Source organism: Podarcis vaucheri (assembly GCF_965113315.1).
Source record: "Podarcis vaucheri genome assembly, chromosome: 14".
Classification (NCBI taxonomy): Eukaryota; Metazoa; Chordata; class Lepidosauria; order Squamata; family Lacertidae; genus Podarcis; species Podarcis vaucheri.
The window spans coordinates 42,681,153-42,706,040 of record NC_138752.1 but is presented as its reverse complement, the minus strand read 5'-3'; the positions used below and the strand labels follow the sequence as shown (position 1 = coordinate 42,706,040).

The 24,888-nt window shown below is 44.9% G+C and overlaps 1 protein-coding gene and 1 long non-coding RNA gene across 7 annotated transcripts in view; both read right to left on the bottom strand.

The window, feature by feature from the left end:
* Window positions 1-7,837: 7,837 nt before the first annotated feature.
* The window catches only part of LOC309519154, a 155,484-nt gene continuing 138,433 nt past the window's right edge, over window positions 7,838-24,888 (bottom strand). The window contains exon 2 of the long non-coding RNA XR_014213694.1: window positions 7,838-10,937. This is a non-coding gene — a long non-coding RNA (uncharacterized lncRNA). The remainder of the gene's footprint in view (window positions 10,938-24,888) is intronic.
* The window catches only part of PRKAR1B (protein kinase cAMP-dependent type I regulatory subunit beta), a 121,003-nt gene continuing 103,952 nt past the window's right edge, over window positions 7,838-24,888 (bottom strand). For all 6 annotated transcript variants that reach the window (XM_082199852.1, XM_082199853.1, XM_082199851.1 and 3 more), the window contains 2 exons: window positions 12,953-13,034; window positions 7,838-12,200 (listed from right to left, as the gene is read on the bottom strand). In XM_082199852.1, the coding sequence (XP_082055978.1) occupies window positions 12,028-12,200; window positions 12,953-13,034 (255 nt within the window). In that variant the 3' untranslated portion in view covers window positions 7,838-12,027. The remainder of the gene's footprint in view (window positions 12,201-12,952; window positions 13,035-24,888) is intronic.

The window sequence follows — 24,888 nt, the reverse complement described above, 5'->3', positions numbered from 1 at the left end:
TGAGGCTAGGGGAGAATTGAATTCTTCTCCGACTTGGATTTAAAATCCAATCTGGGGAAGAATGGTAACATCATATTGCCTCGAGACAGGTGCCTATCAGAATTGTAGATTTGGAAAGGGATTCTGAGGGTCATCAAGCCCAACCTCCTGCAATGCAGGAATCACAGCTAAAAGCAGTCATGACAGGTGACCATCCAACCTCTATTTAAAAACTTCCAGTGAAAGACGATCCACAACTTCCCTAGGGAGCCTGTTCCACTCGTGTGATGGTGTTAAGGCACCTACTGAAGGAGTTTCTGCTTAGGAAGATCAATCTGATGTTATATTGTTGTTTTTAGAGTTTGTATGGATGATTTTATTGTTTTAGATTCTGGGGAACAGATTTTCTTGTCATCAGAGCTTGTGTTTCAGTGCTTCGTTCTGATTTTACTGTGTACTCTGCTTTGATGGATTTATGACTGGAAGCAGTCTACAGTGGTACCTCTGATTATGAACTTAATTCGTTCCGGAGGTACGTTCTTAACCTGAGGTACCACTTTAGCTAATGGGGCCTCTCGCTGCCACCACACCGCCAGCACGCGATTTCTGTTCTCATCCTGAGGTAAAATTCTTAACCCGAGGTACTGCTTCCGGGTTAGCAGAGTCTGTAACCTGAAGTGTTTGTAACCTGAGGTGTTTGTAACCCAAGGTACCACTGTACAAATTTATTTAATAATAGTGGCGATTTCTGTTCTCATCCTGAGGTAAAATTCTTAACCCAAGGTACTGCTTCCGGGTTAGCAGAGTCTGTAACCCGAAGTCTTTGTAACCCGAGGTGTTTGTAACCCAAGGTGTTTGTAACCCAAGGTACCACTGTATGAATTTATTTAATAAAAGAGACAACAACAACAGTACCCCTGTTTGACCACTGCTTGACGCAGGCCAAGTATTGTAGTCTGTTGGATGGGCTGCAGCTGGCTCTGAACCCTGAAAACAAACAATATTTTTGAGCTGGTGCTTAAAAATCGACTCCATGGTGGTGGGGGAGAGCACTGTCTCAAAGGGGCTTCAGTAACAGCCGAGCCTCACATTCCAGATCCAAGAGTAGAATTAGAAGGCAGACATGCATAATATCGGAAAGACTTAATGAAATAATCCATATTCTTCAGCCTGAGCCAATTCCTGAGCCCCAAGCACAGCTGGGCCATGAAGGCAGACCTCCAAACACCACATCTTATTTGCTTCTCAGCATAGCTGCATTTCTCCGTGTTGGAACAAAACGCTTTAGCCCACTGGGGACCATGCCGAGGTCGATTTGCCCGAGGCCATGGTTTTGCATGATTTTGAGGTATGTGCTTTCTTGCCTTTGCTCTGCAACTGTGACTTAAAGGAAGGGGGGGGATGTAAGAGAAAGGAACCCCACTGGAAATGCAGCTAATCAACAGATTATCTTAAACACATGGTAACGTAATGAAGCCATTCTGCGGCCCGTGTAAATTCCACACTTACAAAAGAATGTGAAGCATCTATTGTGAGCAAACCCTTGTCAGATTCCTTTCTCTCTCTCTTTTTTTTTTTAATCACTGTGGGAAATATATATGTCTAGTTGTATGTGCTCTGTTACCAGGATTGTAGGCTTTCAAGTCAACATTGTGGTTTTGTGGGTCCTCTGGGGTTCTGGCCTGAAGATGCTATAGATGAAGGATGTCTCAGAAAGTGTCTCCCTCCTTCTCCTGTGCTCACACAGAGTTCTGAGCAATCATGGGCAGTGCTGGGTGAATGTGATCCCGCAGCGGGGACCCCATAAGGAGTCTCGCCTCGGCATTCTGCACCCTCTCCATAATGAGGCTCTGTGCTCTGGAGGCGGGGCAGAGAAGAAAGCTAGGAGCTTTGCTTCTCCCTCTCTGATATATAGAATCACAAGGGGAGGACCTGCTTCCTCCATCCCTGGGTGCCAGCCTTCCATCCCCTCATCTGCTCCTTCTTCTCCCTCCTCTGCCTGGTCTTTTTGGGACTTCCAATCCATGCTAGGTCCTGACAGAGCCAAGAGGTCCATGGCACTCAGAGACATTGGGGGGGGGGATAGATGGGCAGGTGACCACAGCCTTGCAACAGGTAAAAACAATTCTCTAGCATTTAGCTCACATTCAGGAAACTGACAATTTTTGTTTCTTTCAAGTTTTGTAGTTTTCCACTCCACATTTCCACATCAGCTTATGATTTTAAAAAAGAAGTTCTCATGAAAACTCACCAGCATTTTAGTGTTGTTGTTGTTTAGTCGTTTAGTCGTGTCCAACTCTTCGTGACCCCATGGACCAGAGCACACCAGGCACTCCTGTCTTCCACTGCCTCCCGCAGTTTGGTCAGGCTACATTTTAGTGTAGGTGCCTCCTAATATTCTACATTTTTGCAAAACAATTTCCCTTAATATAATGCATTTTTGTAATTTTCCCTACATCATAGCTGTCAACATTTCCCTTTTTAAAAGGGAAATTCACTTATTCTGAATAGGATTCCTCACAAGAAAAGGGAAAAGTTGACAGCTATGCCCTATATGCCTTCTGCTACACATTTCTTTGGTCAGAAAATTGGATTGCAAAATTCAGGGAAGAGTGACCTTGAAAGGGTGGCTGTGTTTCATTTCCTTTATTGTTGCAGAAAACGTGAATTTGGTAAATTTGCCTTTAAATGGGAAGGGAATTGAATTTCACTCCCATTCCTAGTCACTTAACATAATCTTTGGGCCTCAATTTCATTTCAGCTGAACATGCCCCCAGCAAGACAGCAAACTCATCCCTGTGGCTGCGCACGGCAAGGCAAACTGGAATAGTGGCGTGTGAGCTTGTTTTCCAAGAAGGTTTGTTAGCCACACCTGATCTTCTCAGGAATGAATAATGGAATCATAGAATTGTAGGGCTGGAAGGAACCCCGAGCAGCCCTTGATAAAGTTGGAGGAGTCCCCAGGGTTCTCCAGAACACATTATGAAGCACACTGCTGTAAACCTTGCAGAGGCCTTCATAAATTTCAGCCCAGAGTGCAAGCCAAATGGAAATTGGAATTAATGCAGCAAGAGCGCAATGGTGTCGCCACTCCAGATTATGTTAGCAGCTGCGCCGCCTGCCAAGTCATTCAGCGTTGCTGGTGGACGCACCAAAATGGCATGTTTGGATGCACTTGAGCCTGGCACGACTGCCTTCCTCTCTGCTAAGCCGACTTTTTGAGCCTTCCCCAGTCTCAATGCAAGCTTTAGAAAAGAGAGAGGAGAGAGCGAAAGAGACAGAGAGCACAGCAGGTTCCCGTTGCATCCTGAGTGTATGGAAGAGCCCAGAATCTGTGGGGATTTTCCACGCACGTGCAATTTGAGAGAGGCCCCTCCCAATTTCATTTCAAAACATAGATACGGGTGTGCAGAGCGTAGCCCACCACTGCCATGTAGCTTATCTGTTATGTTGTAGGATGTGTCTACAAAGGACCTTCGCATCCCTAGTCTAAATTTCCCGTAACAAGATGCCTAGCTTTTTGTTTTTGGCAGTGGTGGTCATCATTTGGGGTAGAGCCTAGCAATATTTATTATAGCCTCAGCCTGAAACGGTCATAGGCACATGAATGAATCATAATCACTCAAAACAGGCAGGGAGACAATCTAGGAATCACTATCTACACTGGGACCCTGTGCCCCTCCCTCCAGATGTTGTTGGACTCCAACTCCCATCAGCCCCAGCCCCAGCCAGCATGGCCAATGGTCAAGGATGATGGAAGCCGGAGTCCCAAAAAATATTTGGATGGATTATTTCCTATCCCTGATTTGCACACTCACTCTATTCAAGGCAGGCAGGATCGAAATGTTAATAACAACAAAAACAACAGAAATAGGCCAAGATTTCCAATTTAAAAACACATTGGGGGGGGCAGAGGGTTGCCTTTGTCCATTGCGTTTCTGGCAACAAGCCCAAAAGCCAAAAAATGTTCCAGGTTGATGTGTTTATGGTCTGCTGGCAACCTAAATTAAAGGGCAGCAGACTCTCAATGACCGATTTTTATTTTTTTTAATTAATATTATTGCTACTGGGGGAACGAGGGGCAGCATTTGGAGGAGGCCGTCTCAGGCACTAAAATCTCTCAGGCCATCTGTGCAAAACAGGAGTGTGGGCAGCAGTCCCAGTGGAAGGGCAAGAGCTCCCCACGTGTGTGGAGGTTACTCTGACAGGCCTTTATCTATGTTAAACACGACTGTTCTGTATCAGATTTTGTCAAGAGAAAACCCAGATTCTGCCCCAGATGTGTGTGTTTGCTGATTGCCATAGGTTTCCAGATTTTGCCCAATTCCTGTTGCCTTTCTGCTCACAGAGAAGGCCCATGTTTCCAGAGCAATCTGCGGGTTCTTTATATATATTTGTGTGTGTGTGTGTGTGTGTGTGTGTGTGTGTGTGTATTTCTCATAAAAATTTATCAGCATTTTAGTGCGGATTTCTTCCAATAGACACATTTTTATTTTTATTTTATTAAATTTTCACAATAGAAAAACACTCAAGAAAATACACCACAACAAAGAAAACACAAAACCACCAAAAAAAACCCAACAATACAATACCAAAATACAAACATTAAACACATCAAAAGAAAAAAAGAAAAAGATAAAAAACACATATAATAGCAAAAAACAAAAATTCCCTCTTTCTTAATTTCTCATCTTCAATTAACTTATTTTCCCGACTTCCTCACGTCTCCCGTTCTTGTATCCCTTTTAGAAATTAATTCAGCAAATTCATATCCTATTTAATTTATCTGTTATTAATCCAATCTTACATTTCACCAATAGACACATTTTTTATACCAATTTGATGAACGTGCATGTTTTTGCAAGTGATTTCCCTGTATCTAATCTGTTGTTGTTTTTTAGATATATTTCTTACATCAATGCATGCGTCTTAATGTACACTTTCCCTAATAAATGCAGTTTATTACATTTTGTATACATTGGAGAACTGCATTAGTCTGTGAACCGCCCCGAGTTCTTGTGATGAAAGGCCGTATACTGTATAAATTTAATGAATAAATAAATAAGCCACCCAGAGTGGCTGGTGCAACCTAGCCAGATTGGTAGGGTAGAAATAATAAAATTATTATCATTATCATAAAATTGCAAAATTCAGAGAAGGGCAACTTTTGAAGGATAACTGTGATTTGATTCCTGTATTGGTTCAAAATGCGCAGATAGGTAGTTTCTCATTGAAATCCAAACATAATTGAATGTCTTGCACACACCTAACCTCAGGGACTGCTTCCTTCCATATAAACATGCCTAGGTATTATTTTTTGAATTATGTCCATGTAACCCATATATCAGGGACGCGGGTGGCGCTGTGGGGTAAACCACAGAGCCTAGGATTTCCTGGTCAGAAGGTTGGCGGTTCGAATCCCCGCGACAGGGTGAGCTCCTGTTGTTCGATCCCTGCTCCTGCCAACCTAGCAGTTCGAAAGCACCTTAAAGTGCAAGTAGATAAATAGGTACCCCTCCGGTGGGAAGGTAAACGGCGTTTCTGTGTGCTGCTCTGGTTTGCCAGAAGCGGCTTAGTCATGCTGGCCACATAACCTGGAAGCTGTACGCCAGCTCTCTCGGCCAATAAAGCGAGATGAGCGCCACAACCCCAAAGTCGGTCACGACTGGACCTAATGGTCAGGGGTCCCTTTAACCCATATATAGCAGAACAAAACTGCATGAGGCAAATGTAGGTCCCATTGAGATCCTCAGCAGAAGTCCTTCTGCAGGCCCTTTCACCATCTACAATGGTCCATTAGGGCCCCACCAACTCACAGCCAGCCCCAGCCAACCTTCTTTCTTACAAGCACTCCAGAAGTATTTGCCTCCCTGTTCCTGATTTCTATTGCATGGGGGCTTTGTTGACATTTTCTTTTTAGTATCGCTGTAAGCCGCTTTGACAGGTGCCTGTCTCTAAAAAGTCCTGCAGAAGTGTTCGAAACGAATGCATCAATTCTGCAAACTTCTCAGGATCCTGCAAATTTCTCAGGACCCTCGCCCAACCAGAAACCTTCCCAACACGCTTTGAAATTTCCTCTTTGGCAAAATCCTTGCCGCTGCAAGTCTTCCTCTGTGCCTCCCCTCTGCTTCAGAGGTTTTCGTTAAGCCTGGGTGCATGCTTTGTGAAGCTAGGATCGCCAGCCTCCTGAATCCTGTGCCTAATACCAGCGCTGGACAATTGTGTCGTTCACACACCCTCGGCAGACTATGATCCTCCGTATTATGGTTGGACCAGCCTGATGGAGCGCAAAACGTCTCCCGCATTCCAGCCAGCGGACAGATGGTAGCAGATGTTGCCTCTGTGGCTGGCCAGCTCTTTTACCCTGCAAAGGATGTTAGCCAAATAAATCTTTAATTCCCCAACTAGGAGCTGTGGGGGATTTTAAAAAAAGACCAAAAACATTGGGTATGGGACACACCATGCCAATAGTTTTGAATTGATTTGTACAGCTGCACTCCCAGGCACAATTGCACACAAGCTTGTCTCACTGCAGCCACATGGCCATCCTACTTCCTACCTCATGATAGGTAACAATGGCAATCCCCATTGACCCCGAACTATTGACCACGCTGGCAAGGATTCATTGATCTCCTATAACATACAGTGGGCATCATGTTGAGCAAGGCTGCTTTATATCAACAGAGAAGGCTGGAGAGGTGAGCAGAGGCATTAGGGGCAGCAAAGGGCAAGGATTCCACCTTCGAATGGGACATGCCCATTCATCTCTTGGGAAAGTTGAGGAAAGGAGCCAAGAGCTGTGTGATGTAGTCGTTTGCAGAAGGCTGGAAGTCAAGGCTGGGGCCAGTGGGAAGGTACAGGGGTGTAAGGCAGCACAGAAAACCCTCTGGACCCAATTCACAGAAGACTCTAAATAGTCCTAGTGCAAATTAGGCTGCAAATTACCTACCCACCCCTGCAAAGGAAAGCCACTGAACCTGTTTCTACTTCTGTGGATTTGTGCAGTGGCAGTGACTCCCCTTCTGGGTGGGTGGGTGGGAAGAACAGGAACCTACACTGATATCTAAACATTGTATACAGGCAACTGAGCTAACTGTTCTCCATTTAACTCTTCCTGAACCTCTGGTTGCCTTTGTTCATGTGAATGAGCATACGTCTTGCTTGGTGCCGCAGTACACCTCCAATTGACGAATGGGCACATGATGTTGCAACTGAAGCGAGACCTGTCACAACATGCCGTGTCCTGGAGTCCTCCTGTTCCAGCCACCACCGGCCATGCTTTCTTGAAGGACCCCCCGTTCCACTTCTCATTCTCCTCCCCCATTTTCCTGCCCCATCCCTGCCACAGTCAGGCACCATCCCATGGCCATGGAGCATGCTCAGTCTTCATATTCCTTATTTGGGTCCCCTCCTCTAAAGATCTGTTGTAGTTCTGCAGAACTGGTGTTCCCGCTAAGCCTGCCAATAACCTTGTGGGTTGACATCATCGCTTTGGCTACACAGTCATATCTTGGATCCTGAATGCCTTGCAAGTCAAATGTTTTTGGCTCCCGAACACCGCAAACCCGGAAGTGAGTGTCCCGGTTTGCAAACGTTCTTTGGAACCCGAACGTCCAACGTGACTTCTGTGGCTTCCGATTGGATGCAGGAGCTTCCTGCAGCTAATCGGAAGCTGCACTTTGGTTTCTGAACGTTTTGGAAGTCGAACGGACTTCTGGAATGGATTCTGTTTGACTTCCAAGGTACCACTGTATAAGGATTGGGATGAGTTCACTTCTGCTGTAAACTATGCAATGATACATTCTATTAGTATAAGCCACGTAGGGTCTTTCCTTACTGAAAGAAGCTCACAAACCACTTCTAAGTTCCAAGAATTTTATTCATGACATCATTCTGTCCCGTGATCCCAATCGGTAATCCTGAAAATGCAACATTGCTTGTTTTGCTTCCACTGAAATGCACTCTAGTGGTCCACGCTTCTGCTTCTCATTGGAACAGTTACAACAATAATTGCAATGCGGTTTTGGCCGAATGACAGGTTTCTTGCAAAGACTGGGTGCAATCCAGAAGAATAAGGGGTGCCCAGGTCCCATTTGAAATTAATAATACTTCATTAATTGTGCACAAAAGCTGCTAGCTCCCACTTTACAGTGAAGCAATGGTGAGATCCTTTGTCAATTCTCACGGACAGAAAAACCCTACTCACATCTCTTAACTTTAGACAGCAGCACTGCTCAAAAGCACTTCAAAATGGGTTGACTATTCTCATCGATTTTAGACCATCTCCCACACAGAAGGAAATGCTTCTGCTGACTCATAAACATGGAGGGTAACCCTGCTAATAGCTTCTAGCCACCATGTCTATGTTCTCTCACTACTGTTCCAGGCAGTATACCGTACTTTCCCGTGTATAAGACTAGGTGTTTTTTTTACTGTAAAATAATGATAAAAAACAGGGGTTGTCTTATACACGGATAGTGCATAGGGGGGATGTGTGATTGGTTGCAGCCCCCAAAATAGGGGTTGTCTTATACATGGGGGCACATTATACATGGGAAAATATGGTACTTCTGCATATCAGTTTCTGGGTGTTACAGGCACGGAGGATACTGTGTGCTCATGTCTTGCTTGAGGGATGCCTGGGTGGACACTGGGAGAACAAGAATGCTGGGCGAGATGTGCCATTGGCCGGATCCAGCTTCTTAGGTTCATAATTACATGCCTACTAGGGGGGAAATCCTGCTTCTTGCTTCATAATAGACTGCCTTTACTTACAGGTAAAATCAGTGCATGCATGGATTATGCCTGCATCTCTTGGAGGAGGAATTCCCTCCATATGGGAGAAAAGCATGGGGCTTGCCATCAAGAAGTCCTTGCATTAAAAACCATAGTTTTTTTTAAAAGGAAGAATTTTAAAGAATATTCTTTTTTGAAATATATTGCTTTTTATTAGCTTTTTGTAAATGTGTTTGGATTTTAGTACTTGGTAGGTTAAAATCCTTCAATGCAATATTTTTTAAAAAAATAATAATAGTTTTTCGAAAAAGTTAATCAGCAGCAGCTTTTTTTGTCCATTAAAATGGGGTTGCGGTGTTTTTTTAAAAAAAACACCTCATTTTAACTACTTTATCAATTATTCACTGCAGCACTACTTATGCAACCTCTAGCTGGGTCCTAGGTTCTGTGCGTATATTTCAATGGGACTTGTGCATCTATTTTTTGTTGAATTGCACCCAGTCTTTTTCTACCTATAAACCTTTCCACTGTGAGTCTGATACTCTCCGCAATGTGACAGCGATCAAATGTTTCCTGCATTACTACACCAGGCACATTTATTTATTTTTACCAAAGCAGTCAATGAAATGCAATAAGCAAAACAGAAAGAACGATCAAACATTCACTCTTTTCTCTCTCTCTTTTTTAGAAAAGCGCTTTTTTCTTTAAAAAAAAAAAATCCACACAGGACAGAATACCAAAACATTTCACAAGGAGGTAAGTCTTAGATAAGTATTACATATATTGTATTTTAAAAATCTTTTTTAGATGGTGCCATTACATTATCTAACATGGCATCTGATTTTCCACATTTTTCAATGCATGCAAAAACAGTAACCAAGGTCATAAATAAGAATAATAAACAGTTTACAAAGATCAAACAAAGTGTGGAGGGGGAGGGAACCCACGAGACTGAAACTCTTCTTGCAGAGACAGGATCCCATCCTAACATTCATGGCACAGGACACAGTCCAGCTGGAATCTGCCTCAAACAAGCCTCACTGGAAGATGAAAGGGCGCCATAGGTCTCATAGGCAGCCCCCATTCATTCCGCACAGCCTTGCAGAATCCTGCAGAACTGTGCCTGCAGCCTATGAATGGAGTGAAATATTGTATGGCAACGTGATTAGAGTGTTAAATCTAGTGAGTTCAAAAGGGCGGACAACCTAACAAACTACAGTCTAAAATCAGTTCACATTTTACGAATATCACTGAAATGAATTACTGTCAGAACGTAGCGGATTCCCTGCTTCCGTAAATGTCCATCTAAACATTTATGCAAACGGTGACTAAACTTTCATTCAGGGTGCAAGTAAGCAATTCCCACAGCAAAGAGATCTGACCTTTGCCAAGGTTTGCGAATTTAGGGAGTGCGGGAAATATAAACCGATTGCTTCAAAACTTCACGTTCTGAAAAGCTATGGATTTGGATTCATTTTTTCTTTGGCGTTTTCTTCACCTCTCGAGTCCATGCAGATGGACCACCTGCCAAGTAGTAACTTGTCGCCGTGTGTGGATGTCTTAAGAACTACTTTGTAAGCCAGTCCTCTGCTTTGCCTTGCCAAGGGGGTGAGATGAATCTTGCCACTCTTTTGGCACCTGATCAGAAGTCCAGGGGAAACAGCAGGGGGAGCGGCAAAATTCTCTTCCACGCTGAGCAGGGCATTATTAATTATTACCATTAGCCCCAGCAAGGCTAATAAATGCTTGGGCAGGGCGGGGGCCAGCGAGAGCTAAATTGAGAAAACATTGAAGGGGATGCAGCTAAACACCACTGCCACAACCACCCGTCTTTCACTTCTCCAATCAAAACCAAAGCTTTACAGTTTGTTTGCTTTTAAGGTGGAAAATATGATCAGGGATCACAGGTGCTAATCAGGGGTCACACAAACCCAGTATATTTTTGCCCCCTCAAAATCGCTCCATGTTTGACTCTATGGGCTGTGTTGGCCATCTCTGCCTTAAAGACTGTCCAAATTCATACTCCACCTATTCCACTATCAGTTGCCACGCACCACGTTCCTTCATGTAAAGAACTTGCCATTCGTTGATGCTTCCTCCACGGTGAAGGAGCAGCAATGACTCAGCGCTGGAGAGCATGCATCAAATACAGTCCCCAGCATCTTCAATTAAGAGGGTCTCGAGCCGCAGGGTTGAGGGAAAGAGATCTGTTGGAGACCTACCTTTCAGTCAGAGGAGGCTATAAGGTATGTAGCTGGGTAGAACTACAGTCTAACTCAGTGTAAGGCAACTCCCTCCTCAATGACATGCTGGATTCAGAAGAGGAAACAGCGTAACAGATATAACTGCCCCCCAAAGGTATTTCAGTTCTGGCAGCGTCAGTGTCCCATTGCCATGCCCAAGTCACCTGCTACGTGACTGTGCCAAAAGCAGCCTCCCTCCCCACTGGTGCCAAATTCCTGAGCCGTGTGGAGCTACGGTATCCTTAACGCAGGAAGAAGCTTTGACGTGGAGCAGCAAAGCTGAGGTCCCACCCACTTCTTACACCATGTTGCTATTTTGAGCCATCGTTCTCAGGGCAGAGTTGGATGTCCAAAAAGGAAGGCAAAACAAATCTTATCGCACTGATGAGCACACTCAGGGTAGGATATTCATAAAAGGGAGACCTGTTTTGGTGTTAGTCTCTGTTCTGAATATCCTTCAACTCTCTCTGTAGCTTAAGCCTGGTGATTTCAATGAGCTTATGTGCCTGTTGCTCCTTGTTGGACTATGGCTCTATTCACTAATCAACTCTCACAAATGTTAAAAGGGGATTTTGTATTTTTTTGTGAGGGGAGGGTCTTAGGAAACATCTAATCCGCCTAAGAAGAATTCTGAAGGTGAATATTCAAGTTAAGTAGTTGTGGGTTTAGGTGTTTTGTTTTACAGTTTGACAAAACATAGATACGACCAGCTGTTCAGCACACTTAGGTAAAATAAATGCTGAAATGTGTGGTTTTCAGTATTTAAATCTGCATTCCGAGAGGCGTCATGACCAGGGCAACCAGGAATGTAATTCAGGATGTGAAAAAATAAATTTTTAAAAATCCTACAAATGGTTCACGAAAGCCACTTTCATCAAGCTCTCTACTGCCTTTTTTCTAACATAATAACAAAGATGATGATTGGATATCTAGTGCCCCTGACATGATCGTTTAAAAAATATACGTAAAATACACACGTCTCTTGTTTTCTTCAAAAAGCTATGGAACGGCATGGGTCGAAATTTAAGTGCACAAGTTTTTAACATAAAAGGCAGCCAGCAGGAATGACTTAAACAGTGAGGGAAATGAAACTGTTGTATCTCTGGATGTTCCTCTTGAGGATTTCTGAGCAAGGACCAAGGACTCGTTCGAAGCGAGGGCGATCCAGCTTGACACACTTCAGGGGCCCACGAGCCACCACAGTGGCAGCCCGGGGCCTGTTGAGCAAGAGGGCTATCTCTCCTGGAAGAGAGAGAGAGGGGGGGAATACCATCATCACATTTCTGAAGATTTTGCACGTTACCTGTTGCTTTGATCACAGCCTCTGTTCTCTCCTCTGTGGGATTGTCTGCGTGTTTGTGTGTGTTTTAAAGTCTGCAAATGATACCCAGTTAATTATTTTTCACTCATGTTTCCTTTACATTGAAATGAACGCAAGTTATGTGAAAAGTTAATGTAAGCTATGTAGAGCAGACAGCTGGGTGAATTAACGTATTTGGCAGAAACTGGTCTGCAGCAGAATGGAAACAGCACTGCTTGTGGCTAATACAGGTTGGAATGGAAGCCATATCCCTCTTTACCTCCACTGTCGGAGGCAGTATGCCTGTGAAGACTCATCGCTGAGAATGACAAGTGGGGAGAGGGCTGTTGCACACAGTCCCTGCTTGTGGGCCTATGAAAAGCCTCTTGTTGGCCGCTGTGAGAAAAGGATGCTGGACTAGATGGGCAACTTCGTATATGTTATTACATTCCAAGCCAATTGGATCATCCTGTGGGCCATCTTGAGTAATTTTCAGATGGCTACTTTAGCCAACTGGCCACTAGAAACTCTCACACCTTCTCGGCGATGGCCTCATGTGGAAGCACAAAGGGAGACTCACATCCTGCACAACAGAACACAGCCACTCCCACATAGCCACCCCAAGGACATAATAAACCTACACTTGCTTGTCTTTCTGACTGTTTCCCAAACTGAAATAAAATTGGGAATTTACCAAAATAATCTGATGGTCCAAGCCGTCCGACCTCCACATACTCTTCGTTGTCAGACCTGCGCTGGAGAACGGAAGCTGTGCCCTGAAAAACAGAGGCAGAAAGGTTTGCTTTGCTTGAATGCACAAGTTTGGGAGAGGGGCCATAGCCCATCGTGATTTGCGTGTAGAAAGTCCCAGGATTAATCACCGGCCCCTCCAGTTGAAAGCAGTCCAAACTCCTTTCACCTCGGTCACCTGACCTAGCAACCTGGTAGAACTCAGTCGATCCAAAGGCTGTTGTGAGTCAAGTTCCTCCAAATTCTTCCTGAACAGAGTTTGGAACAGGGGTAGCTTAGGCTGAATTTCTATAGACAGGGTTGCTCAGAAAATTACTCCTTTCACATTTCACACTTCTCTGAATTTCACAGTTCAGTTCTTGGTTTTTTTAAAAAAGTATCAAAGTGCATTTTAAGATGAGCATTTAAGGATAAAAAGCACTTAGAAATGTGTATGTTTCAGAACACCTTGTTCAGCAACTCAAAGAAGTCTGATCACTTGGGCAAAGTTTGGTTTGCAGTCTTGAAATATGTCTGTGAAGAGAGAGGCAGTCATCTCATTCCCCCGGCATCCCAATCATCCCCTTAGCTCAAGCTATTGCAGCCCTAAGTTATCTGTTTTAGCACTGTGCTTTGTGCTTGCTTTGGGATCAGTCATGCTCTGAGTACCTATGCTGTTCCTTATTACTACAGTCATACCTTGGGTTACAGATGCTTCAGGTTGCATTTTTTTGGGTTATGGACCACCGAAACCCGGAATTACCAGAACGGGTTACTTCCGAGTTTTGGTGGTCGCGCATGTGCAGAAGCACTAAATTGCGCTTTGCACATGCACAGAAGCACTGGTTTGCAACCTGCATGTGCGCAGACGCACCTCTGTGGGTTGCGAACGTGCACCCCACACGGATCACGTTCGCAACCCGAGCATCCACTGTATTGTGGTTGTTTACTGCTACTGTTTTCCATTTCGTGCTCTTTCCTGCATAATAAAAAATTAGTGGGAGGGGGCAGAGTATTGCATACTTGAGTGTTGTAAAACACACACTTACATGATTGTGTGTCACTAAATGCAGATTTGATACAAACATAGAGACAGAATGAAGGTTTTTCTCTTTTTTTCTTTTAAAAAAGGTTCGATTGTAAATTTTCACTCTAGCATTTCAACAACCAGTAATTAATACGGTAAATGGAAGAAATATAATAAAAGGGGGGGTGTACCAAGAAAAAAACCCACTTATAAAATAAAATATTAAATCGATGTAAGTTATAAGATGGAATGTCATCATTTATCATTCCAGAACTGAATAGATATTGCCCATCTTTCTGTAAATGTATTGCCTTATTATACACTGACTGCATTCCTCTTGTATGTCAACTTCAGCATTAGCAAAACTTGCCAGGTTTTCCTCAGTGACAGAACGGAACCGACATGTGGAATCGACACAAAACGCATCTATCCCTACATACTAGTCACAAGAAACCTATGGCTGTTTTTTGTTTGCTTAAATTTTCATTTGGCTTTTTTTTAAAAAAAAGATGGAGCAGGGAAGAAACCTCTGAAGTCTTGCCTTCGCCCAGAGGAGTCTCGTTGTCTGATGAGTCTCGTGTTTGGAAGATTATGGCGGCCAAGTGAAAGGGCTAGAGAGCACCATGCAGGTCTGCACATTTTGGAAGACGTGCCGAACTACTGCCCGATTAATACCTGCTGCTCTCAGTGGCCGTGTAGGAATAATCTCCCAGAGGTCATGGCCATTGTGCAGGAGAGCCTTAATCACTCAGGTGCTGCCTTGCATCCTGCCAAATCTTTTCCTATGTCTGCATACACACCATACAGGTGAAGCACATTCTCCTCTCTCCACTTCACAAATCCTGGGAATCCTCCTTAATGGAACAACAATTCACAGCACCCTTTTAAAAAAACTACAGTTCCCAGGATTCCTTGGGGGGGGAGGTGCAGCTATAGTGTCCTCCACTCACTCATTCAGCCACCACAGCCACTGCTTTGAATGAGCAAGTTCTCGGCTGGAAACCCAGAAGGGTTGTTGCCAGTCAGAGTGGACAATACTAGGCTTAGATGGACCAAGTGGCCCGAACTGGCACAAGGTTTCACATGTTGCTATGAAAAAAATAAAACTCCCTTATTGTGGCCAAACGCTCATTACTCAGCCAAATAATTTTGTCTGTGCTATCTGGGAAAGAAAGCTCCTTCATGTCTCAGTTTCTAAGATTTATTGCAGAGGAAAGGAGGGAGGCAGGCAGGGAGGGAGAGATTTGCACTCCTGCATTCTGTAAGGAAAAAGAGAATAAACCACCCTGTCTGGTCTCAAACCTGATGCTTGCAGTGTGTCCCCACAGCCCCTCGCTCTCCCTCCACATATCAGAGCCCAATAGCGGAGAGTTTTCTGGAGCAATCTCTTCTGCCACCCAGTTGCCTTCTGAATCCAAGGAATACTGCGACTCTTAATATGCTGCAGGAGGGCAGAACTGGCCAGCCTCCACAATATTAAAAAAAGAAGATGTAGAAGGAGCAAAATATCTCAGTTTGGCAGCAGAGAGCAATGCCTATTCCAGACACATTCCACCCCCCCCCCCCATTCTTGTTTTTTCAACAGTCACATTTTCTGCCTCTGCCCAGCAAGAATGGGCCTATTGCAGACCAAAGAAGGCTTGTGATACCCAGACAACAGGAAGCAGATGTGAGATCAGATTATATCATTTCACCTCTTGCTGCAAAGCCCTGCGCTCCACAAATGCTTCCTGGAGCACTGCTAGGGGCGACCCTCCTGGAAATATGGTCTTTTCCAGGGCGCAAAGGACAGGATGCTCATAATTAATCACCAACAGCCATGCCATTTTACACTTGGGATAAACCCTGTAGGATCTTCCATCTCAATGAATCCTCATTATTCCGTCCGCTAAGGATGTGAAGACCAGTTGTAGAAACACTGATAACATAACCCACTAACGGTAAGCCGTTGTCACTCGGTGATGCACAAATATTGATGTTTCCAGACCCACGCTGCTTCCCCAAAACTTCTTCTGACTACCCTAAATGGTTCACAACCCTTTGATGAGGACGAATATGGACACAGAAAGGAAAACAAGGTCCTGTGGGTTGTACCAGGGTTGTCAGTCCTTCAATGGTTGTTTCTAAATCAGTGGGGGCCATTTAGTTCATGAAAGATTCACTCAATGCACATCAGTGCACCTTAACACTGTTCAATCAACTCTAATATATTACATAGATTTCTAATGAAACCATGGAAACAACAGGATATTCATTTATAGTGAACAATGGCTCCTAGGGAGATACAAATAAACACTGATTTATTCTTAATGGGCATTACTCAGGCATTTTTCTGCCTAACAAGACCACAATGGTTATTACCTTTCTTCCTTTTCTATTTTTTGGGGACGCGGGTGGTGCTGTGGGTAAAAGCCTCAGCGCCTAGGGCTTGCCGATCGAAAGGTCGGCGGCTCGAATCCCCGCGGCGGGGTGCGCTCCCGCTGCTCGGTCCCAGCGCCTGCCAACCTAGCAGTTCGAAAGCACCCCAGGGTGCAAGTAGATAAATAGGTACCGCTTACCAGCGGGAAGGTAAACGGCGTTCCGTGTGCTGCGCTGGCTCGCCAGAAGCAGCTTGTCACGCTGGCCACGTGACCCAGAATTGTCTCCGGACAGCGCTGGCCCCCGGCCTATAGATGTAAGATGGGCGCACAAACCCCAGAGTCTGTCAAGACTGGCCCGTTCGGGCAGGGGTACCTTTACCTTTATTCTATTTTTACATACTTGAAATTTAACAACCTCACAGATAAATGTGTGCCCGTAACTTGTAGCCCCACAGACTTTGAATTTGCCTTCACAGACTGGCCAACTACACTTATCCTAACGAATAAAGCTTCCAGACCAAGGATTCAGGCTGAGACTACTGTTGTTGCTTAATTTGCCTTGGCTGCAACAAAACATGTCTCTCCCATTTTGGTCTCTACAGCCACAGCAGGTGCTATAACTATCTCATGGTTTGATTTCACACCCACCCACCCAGGCACACTCCTCTATTTTCTCCCGAGACAGACGGATGTCAACAACACCAATGTTGCTTTCAGTCTACAAACCATACGTACTTGATTTTGCCTCCTCTAGCCCAGCACATTTGCCTTCTGTTTCCCACTGGGGTGGAACAGCATGACAATGCAATTATGTGATTTACACAATTAATTCATAAATACATATTTTCACCAGAGCAGACACCAAGATGAATAGCTTAGTTATGGGCAGAAGATGAACTGCAGCAGAATGGAAACAACGCTGCATGTGATGGATACAGGGCAGAACGAAAATTGATGCCTTCTTTGCATATGGATCTCATAGACCCCTGAGTGGTAATTTTACAGTATTGGAATTGAAAACACTGGTCACATGCACAAGGGCTCGTGGCCTCCCTGCGTTGCTCACTTGAGACTTACTGTGTCAGTCGTAAAGTTTTGCAGCTTTATCTTTAGGTCCTATGAGCTCCCAACACTTCACGTCTCACCTTCAGGTTTGAGAAGGGCGTTTGACCTCGTGAGCAGAGAGGCTGGCCCTCCAGGCTAATAAATGTTTGGGGACTGAAATGATAAATCTTTGGTGATCTCAGGAATTTTGAAAAAGCACTGGAGGGTCTCTCTCTTCCCAGTAACTGATATCATTGAGCCTTTTCTCCTCCCCTCCAAGTAAATATGAGCATCGCATTGCAAAAACAACAGGAGTCACTGACCTAAAAACAGGCTGCCTTTGCCACCCATCCAGTATCCTTGCTTCCCCTCCCTCTCTGCCCCATGCACCTGTCCGCCTCCCCCTGCCCCCTGCCAACCACCCCAAACACTCCTTTATGGCAAACCATCTCAGTTTGCAGCAAAGCGCAGTTATTTCCTAATGGCTTTCAGATGCCCCGGTGACTTGCTGCGCAAAAATTTACAGCTTATTTATGGCGTCATAATTTAGGAGATTAAAAATGAATGAAAATTAACAGCCCATGAACTTGCATCCCTTCTGAAGTTATGAGGGGGTTTTCCCCCCCTCCTATGAAACAAAACCCACCAAATCACTGAATGATGCTTCATTTTGAAATGATGGAACATGCACCAAATGCTGGGAAGACCTGGTTGCAAAGCCTGATTCATAGGAGTTAGAAGCTGATACTTTACTGCAGATGGAAAGGTGCCGAGAAACCCATTTCCTTTGCTTTTCCTGGTTGCACATTTTGGCCCAAGTCCTGATAAAAAGGCTTGCCATCTTGTTTCTAGGTGGGCATCCAGCATAACCAGGGAGTTTGCAGTCCAGTTAAGACACTTCTGGTCTGCAGCTCAGGACACAGTTCAGGCTTACAAAATCCTGCACAGTCACGAAGTCCTGCTTGCCACAAAACCACCTGATCATGATGACAGTCTTCTGAGGTGCTTCTCTGCTTTCCAGTGTGAGGGGGAATGACCCCAGGACTGTCATTGTTCCTCCCTCTGTTCCAGACGTGGTTGCCTAACCTCAAAAAGGATATTGCAGAGTTGGAAAGGTTTCAGCAAAGGGCAACAAAAGTTAGCAAGGGGGCGGAGTGACTTCCTAGCAGGAAAGGTTGCAGCAATGGGACTTTTTAGTTTGAGGAAAGAGGTGGCACGATAGAAGTTTGTAAAAATACGCAAAAGTTTTTCTCCCTCTCTCCTAACATTAGACAGGCATAGGCAAACTCAGCCCTCCAGATGTTCTGGGACTACAATTCCTATCACCCTTGACCACTGGTCCTTGTTAGCTAGGGATGATGGGAGTTGTAGTCCCAAAACATCTGGAGGGCCGAGTTTGCCTATGCCTGCATTAGAATTTATGGACATTCAACGGAGCTGAACACTAAGATTCAGGACAGACAAAAGCCGGTACTTTTCCACAAAGTGCATAATTAAAACCATGGCGCTCAATCTCACAGGAGGCAGTGATGCCCATCAACTTGGATGGCTTTAGAAGAGGATTGGATTCATGGAGGAGAAGGCTGTCCACTATCTCCACTTTCTGGGGCACCATACTTCTGAATACCAGTTACTGGGGAGAGTGCTGTTGTACTGTTATCCTGCTTGTGGGTTTCTCCACAGGCGTCTGACTGGCCCCTGTGAAAACAGGGTGCTGTTCTCAGTGACCCATGGGCCTGATCCATCAGGCTCATCTTATGTCCTTCTTTTTCAGAGGTGTGTTCTAGGTCCACCAGTGGAACACCTGCTTTCTGGCCTTATTGCCTTAGAACCCTGTAGGGGGTCAGAAATGGTGGTGCTTTCTTGATGTTGCATCAGGGAGGTCTCTGGCCTTGGGCCTCTCCCTCTGTCCATCCTCTGTCTCCTATCCTACAGACGGAGGTCTACAGCATCCAACAACCTCCAGCTGCCCTTCCGGGGTGCACCCGTAGTTTCCAATTTATTTTCATACCTGTGATATTTCATTTACATATTTGATTTAATACCTGTGTGGTTGGGTTTCTTAAAGTTTTAAAAAGTTTAAGGAGGGGGGAACCCAGTTATTATATAAAGAAAGAGAGAGAAACTGAGACAGCATCTGATAGCCAATGATGTGTCCAATTCTGGGCACCACAATTTAAAAAGGATCTTGGCAAGCTGAAACGTGTGCAGAGGAAGGAGACCAAGATGGTCAAGGGTCTGGAAACCAAGCCTGATGAGGAAGGGTTGAAGGAGTTGGGGATGTCTAGCCTGGAAAAGAGGAGACCAAGGGGAGATATGATAATCCATCTTCAAATATCTAAAGGGCTATCACATGGATGGTGGAGCAACCTTGTTTTCTCCTGCTTCAGAGGGGAGAACCCAAACCAATGGATTCAGGTTGCAAGAAATGAGATTCGGACTAAACATTAGGAAGAACTTTCTGACAGCGAGAGCTGTTTGACAGTGGGACAGACTCCCTCGGAAGGTGGTGGAGTCTCTTTCCTTGGAGGTTTTTAAGCAGAGGTTGGATGGCCATCTGCCATCCATGATCTAGTTGAGGTCTCTGCATTGTAGAGGGTTGGTCTAGATGGCACTCAAGGTCCCTTCCAACTCTACAATGCTAGGATTCTATAATGTTTTAAATTACGGTTTCAATAATAAATCAGAAGCATGAATTATATCGATTGATGAGCGTGCGCTGTTTTTCCAATAAATGTTACCTGGTTTTGAACAGAGCCATTGCATGCTTTTTCTCTTAGGCGGAGACAACTGATGCACATTCCTACAACTTATTTTCCCATTGAGGCAAACTGGTGTTTTTTCTTTTAAGGAACTGCTCGTTTAATGAAATGCTATAAACTACTGCCACTCCTTTGAGTGCTGTTGGGAAGCTCCCTACAGCTGTCGCTAACATGGCCCACCTGCCCAGTCCGAACGAACCAGGTTATAACAGCTCCAGCTACTTTCTCCATTACAACACCGCTGCTGAATTTTGGCTTAGCAAAGAAACTACTGAACATTTTACTAGTGTAAAATGTGGAATAGTATACCAAAAAGAAAAAGGGAAAACTCACACAAAACAAACTCAGCTACTACTTAGCATGAGCCAAACGAAAACACAATCCAAGTCACGGCGAAGTCAATGGAAACTCTTCTTGGCTCCTGCTGCTGTAGTTGGACAAAACCCCGCGAGTGCAAAATACATTTACGGCACAGAAGTATATTTTTTTTCATCCTCTTTGGTCATGTGTTTGATAATTTACCAGAAATTGACTGACTGACACTGTGGCTCATGGTCATTATTAGTTTGAATTAAGGTGGTTACTGAAGCCGCAACTGCTGGAATTACAAGTTTGGAAATGCAGACAGACTAATAACTCCAGCAGATGGACTGAGATTCAACCCAACCTCAAGGTGATGTTTTTAAAACCCCAAAAAACAGTTTTAAGGCAGAGCAGCTGTTTTTAATTTAAACCCTACACCGGCGTAATTTCAAGCAATTTCGGTTCAATTTCACCAGCCTTTCCTTGCATGCCTACTCCGGCTTCTTGCCTGTTATAATGATTACCCCCTTCTGAATCAGGGTTGCCTGGACAGGCCTCACATTTGCATTTCAAAAGCAAACACTCTCTTGGAGTGATGTCCACCAACTGACTCGCTCTTTTCTTGGTCCGTGAAGATTAATTCGACATTAATGTGATGAAACAAGCATTTCTCAATCTGTGGAGACACCAGCTTCCAAGCAACAGGAAGGGCTGGTGACTTCTTAACAAAATTGTAAATTATTTCGTGCCAAACAGCCACATGCTGCTTTGTGAATGATGGGCTACTGGAAGAGGAGTGCCAAGGCTCTCCAAATCCTGTCAGTGCCCGGGGGAAACTTACAGAAAGGACAGAGAAACATATCTAACAGGACTGAACCCGAAAGACTGAACCCATGTCATAAGCAGCATTGCAGTGGCAAGTGTTAGAATTTTTAGAACACAATTATTTTATAACACCAGTCCTAAAAGATCTACACTGGCTACATTTCCGAGCACAATTCAAAGCGTTGGTGCTGACATTTAAAGCCCTAAACAGCCGTGGCCCTGTATACTTGAAGGAGCGTCTCCACCTCCATTGCCCAGCCTGGACACTGAGGTCCAGCTCTGAGGGCCTTCTGGAGGTTCCCTCCCTGCGAGAAGTAAGGTTACAGGGAACCAGGCAGAGGGTCTTCTCGGTAGTGGCACCCACCCTGTGGAACACCCTCCCTTCAGATGTCAAATAGATAAACAACTATTTGACTTTTTGAAGACACCTGAAAGCAGCCCTGTTCAGGGAAGTTTTAAATGTTTGATCTTTTATTGTGTTTTTAATATTTTGTTGGGAGCCGCCCAGAGTGGTTGGGGAAACCCAACCAGATGGGCAGGGTATAAATAATACATTGTTGTTGTTGTTGTTGTTGGTTTATGTTTTACTGTGTTTTTAATATTTTGTTGGGAGCCGCCCAGAGTGGTTGCAGCGACCCAGTTGGATGGGCGGCATATAAATAATAATAATAGTAGTAGTAGTAGTAGTAATAATAATAATAATAATAATAATAATAATAATAATAATAATTGTTGTTGTTGTTAACTTCTATCTAGGGGTCTTCTATCTGGGGTCATTGCTTGGTCCTTAAAAGATTTGCACATGTCAATGCAAATGTATAGATTGAAATGTAGGTCTTTGGACAAATTGAGATGGTTGGGTGCATGGAGTTTCTCGCCGCTCTGCTTTGCGGTATCGGCAGCAGCCCTGTTGTGTGTGTGTGGTTTATTTAAGGTGCTTAAAATGAGCTCAGTAGTAAAACACCTGCTTTGCATGCAGAAGGTCCCAGATTCCACCACCGGCATTTCCAGGGTAAGGGAGGAAGTAGACAAACACTTCGCCTCCCTTCCCTCTACCTGCAGGAACCTCTTCACACAAGGCACGCTAATCACTGAAGTCAGCTTTTCTTGGCACAAACATTTGATTGCAATTAAAACACACGCGGATGCTGTGTCCACCACCGGTCAAGGTATACACCCTCTTTTGCAATGACTCAGGCATTCTAAAAAAAGCACTCCCTGAGTCTAATTTGGAAAGAATAGAGAAAAGATCAAGGAAGAGGAATTTCCTGGTGATTAATGGGCAGGCGGGTGGAGCCACGTCTGGGCTTTAACCCTGCCCTTTCATGGGTCCCTCGGAAATGCCTCCTGGGCTTAGTTGTTTTTACTGCACGCTAGTCATGAGGGATTGTCCTTCTGAGAAGGATCCCTCCATCTCCCTCTTTCTACCCTGCCTTGTGGCTATTTCTGTGTGTGCCCGAAAAGATCAAGCTGACCTTCTTCTCCTCCTGCTTCTGCTTCTTTCTAGGTGTATATCAGGGCAGGGAGCTCTTTTTCACTTGAGGGCCACAGTGCTGTGTGGGCAATCTTCCAGGGGCCACGTGCCAGAGATGGGAAGGGCCAGGGAAGAAAGTGGGCGTGGCCAGAGGCAAAAGTGGGCAGATCAGCAAATGCAGATTTCACCTTTGTACAGTGGGCTGGCTTGTAACACATTCAGTCTCTCTTTCTCTCTCTCTCTCTCTCTCTCTCTCTCTCTCTCACTGGCCACTGTAATGCCCAGGAAAGCAAGAGGCATTACAGTGGTACCTTGGATTAAGAACTTAATTCATTCCGGACGTCCGTTCTTAAGCTGAAACTGTTCTTAACCTGAGGCACCACTTTAGCTAATGGGGCCTCCCGCTGCCGCCGTGCAATTTCTGTTCTCATCCTGAAACAAAGTTCTTAACCCAAGGTACTATTTCTGGGTTAGCGGAGTCTGTAACCTGAAGCGTCTGTAACCCAAGGTACCACTGTATCTGAGTTCAAGGACACATTCCAGCCATGCAAAAGCATTTGGATTGTGAAGCAGGGCAAGTGAGGGGTGTGGTTTTGAGGGCCAGAGAGAGAGAGGCTTGGTGCTTAGACCCAAGGTCCCCCACCCCTACTCTAAAACATAGTGGTTATTATCGTCATCATCATCATCATATTGCTCAGAAATGTACCGGGAGCCAATGTAGGTCTTTTAAGACCGGTGTTATATGGTCCCAGCAGCTGCTCCCAGTCACCACTTTGGCAGCCGCTTTCTAGATTAGTTGTAGTTTCCGAGTCACCTTCAAAGGTAGCCCCACATAGAGAGCATTGCAGTAGTCCAAGCGGGAGACAACTGTTAGTTTCAGCTCTCTTCACTGTGCAGCGAAGTGCTTGTCACGAGACAATGTTTACATTCCACAGTCAGAGTACTGTTGGGTTTTCACACGGGAATGGGAAGCTGGATGTGACGTACACTGGTTTCCTGTTTTTCACTGTTCTCTCGGTGTTCGTTAGTCCGAGGAGAAGGACGGTTGCTTCTCTGCTCCCGCAGAGGCAAGATGCATGATTGTAATTTCTCTACAATGAACTGTAAATAAAGCAACTTAAAGCATGTGGCACGTACTATTCATCATTCCGTTGTGCAAATGGACTCTGCTATATCAACATTTTGGTTCCGGGCCCAGAAAGACGTAAATCAAACTGAGGAATGCAGACTCCAGCAGTCGAGTCGGAATGCCGGCAGAGGAACAGAGGAACGGATCGGCGTTATCTGCTCTGCGCGTCAAGTTTGATTGATGAAGGTATGTGCTCATGCTCCCGGAGCAGCCTGCCAGCTCCTTGTTTATGCTTTATGGCTGGACTTTGAACTTTTAAAGCCGTTTTGCCGCGTAACAGGCAAAGGCTCCAAAAGGCACAAGCTCACAGGCTTGGATGGCTGGGAAAACGAAAGTACTTTTAAAAGTGCTTTTGGCTAAAGCTGCAGGACTGTGACGCAGCTCGTTTTAAGCAGCAGAAATGATGGATAACGCAAAGCTGGTTGATGCTTTTGGGATTCCTAAGCTCAATAAGAATAACTACACGGAGTGGGTGCTATATGCAGAGGCAGTTCTGCGGAAAGAAGGTCTGTTTAATGTTATTACAGACAACCCCCCAGCTCCAGTTACAGCTGAATGGAATGCTAAGGATTCCAAAGCAAGGGGAACGCTTACATTGATAGTATCCCCAGAAGAGCTCTGTTTGTTGCGTGGAAAGACCACAGCCAGAGAAATTTGGAACTCTTTAAGACAAAGCTCACTTGAGGACAGAAGCTGGTTCCTCAATGTACTATTATGCCAAGCTGCATGATATGGCTCTTGCTGAAGGTGGAGATGTGCGTAAACACCTGATGGAGATGCAGAATCTAAGACATGAGTTGCAACAGAGAGGACTCAACTTTCCAGAGGCTGTGTATTCCTTCATGATACTACATTCTTTGGGACCAAGTTGGGAGTCCGTTGCCACTCAGATTGCTGTTCAACCAACTGCTCAGCTCACAGTAGCCTATGTTACTGCCGTGATCCAGAATGAAGCAGATCGCCGGGGTGCTAGCTGC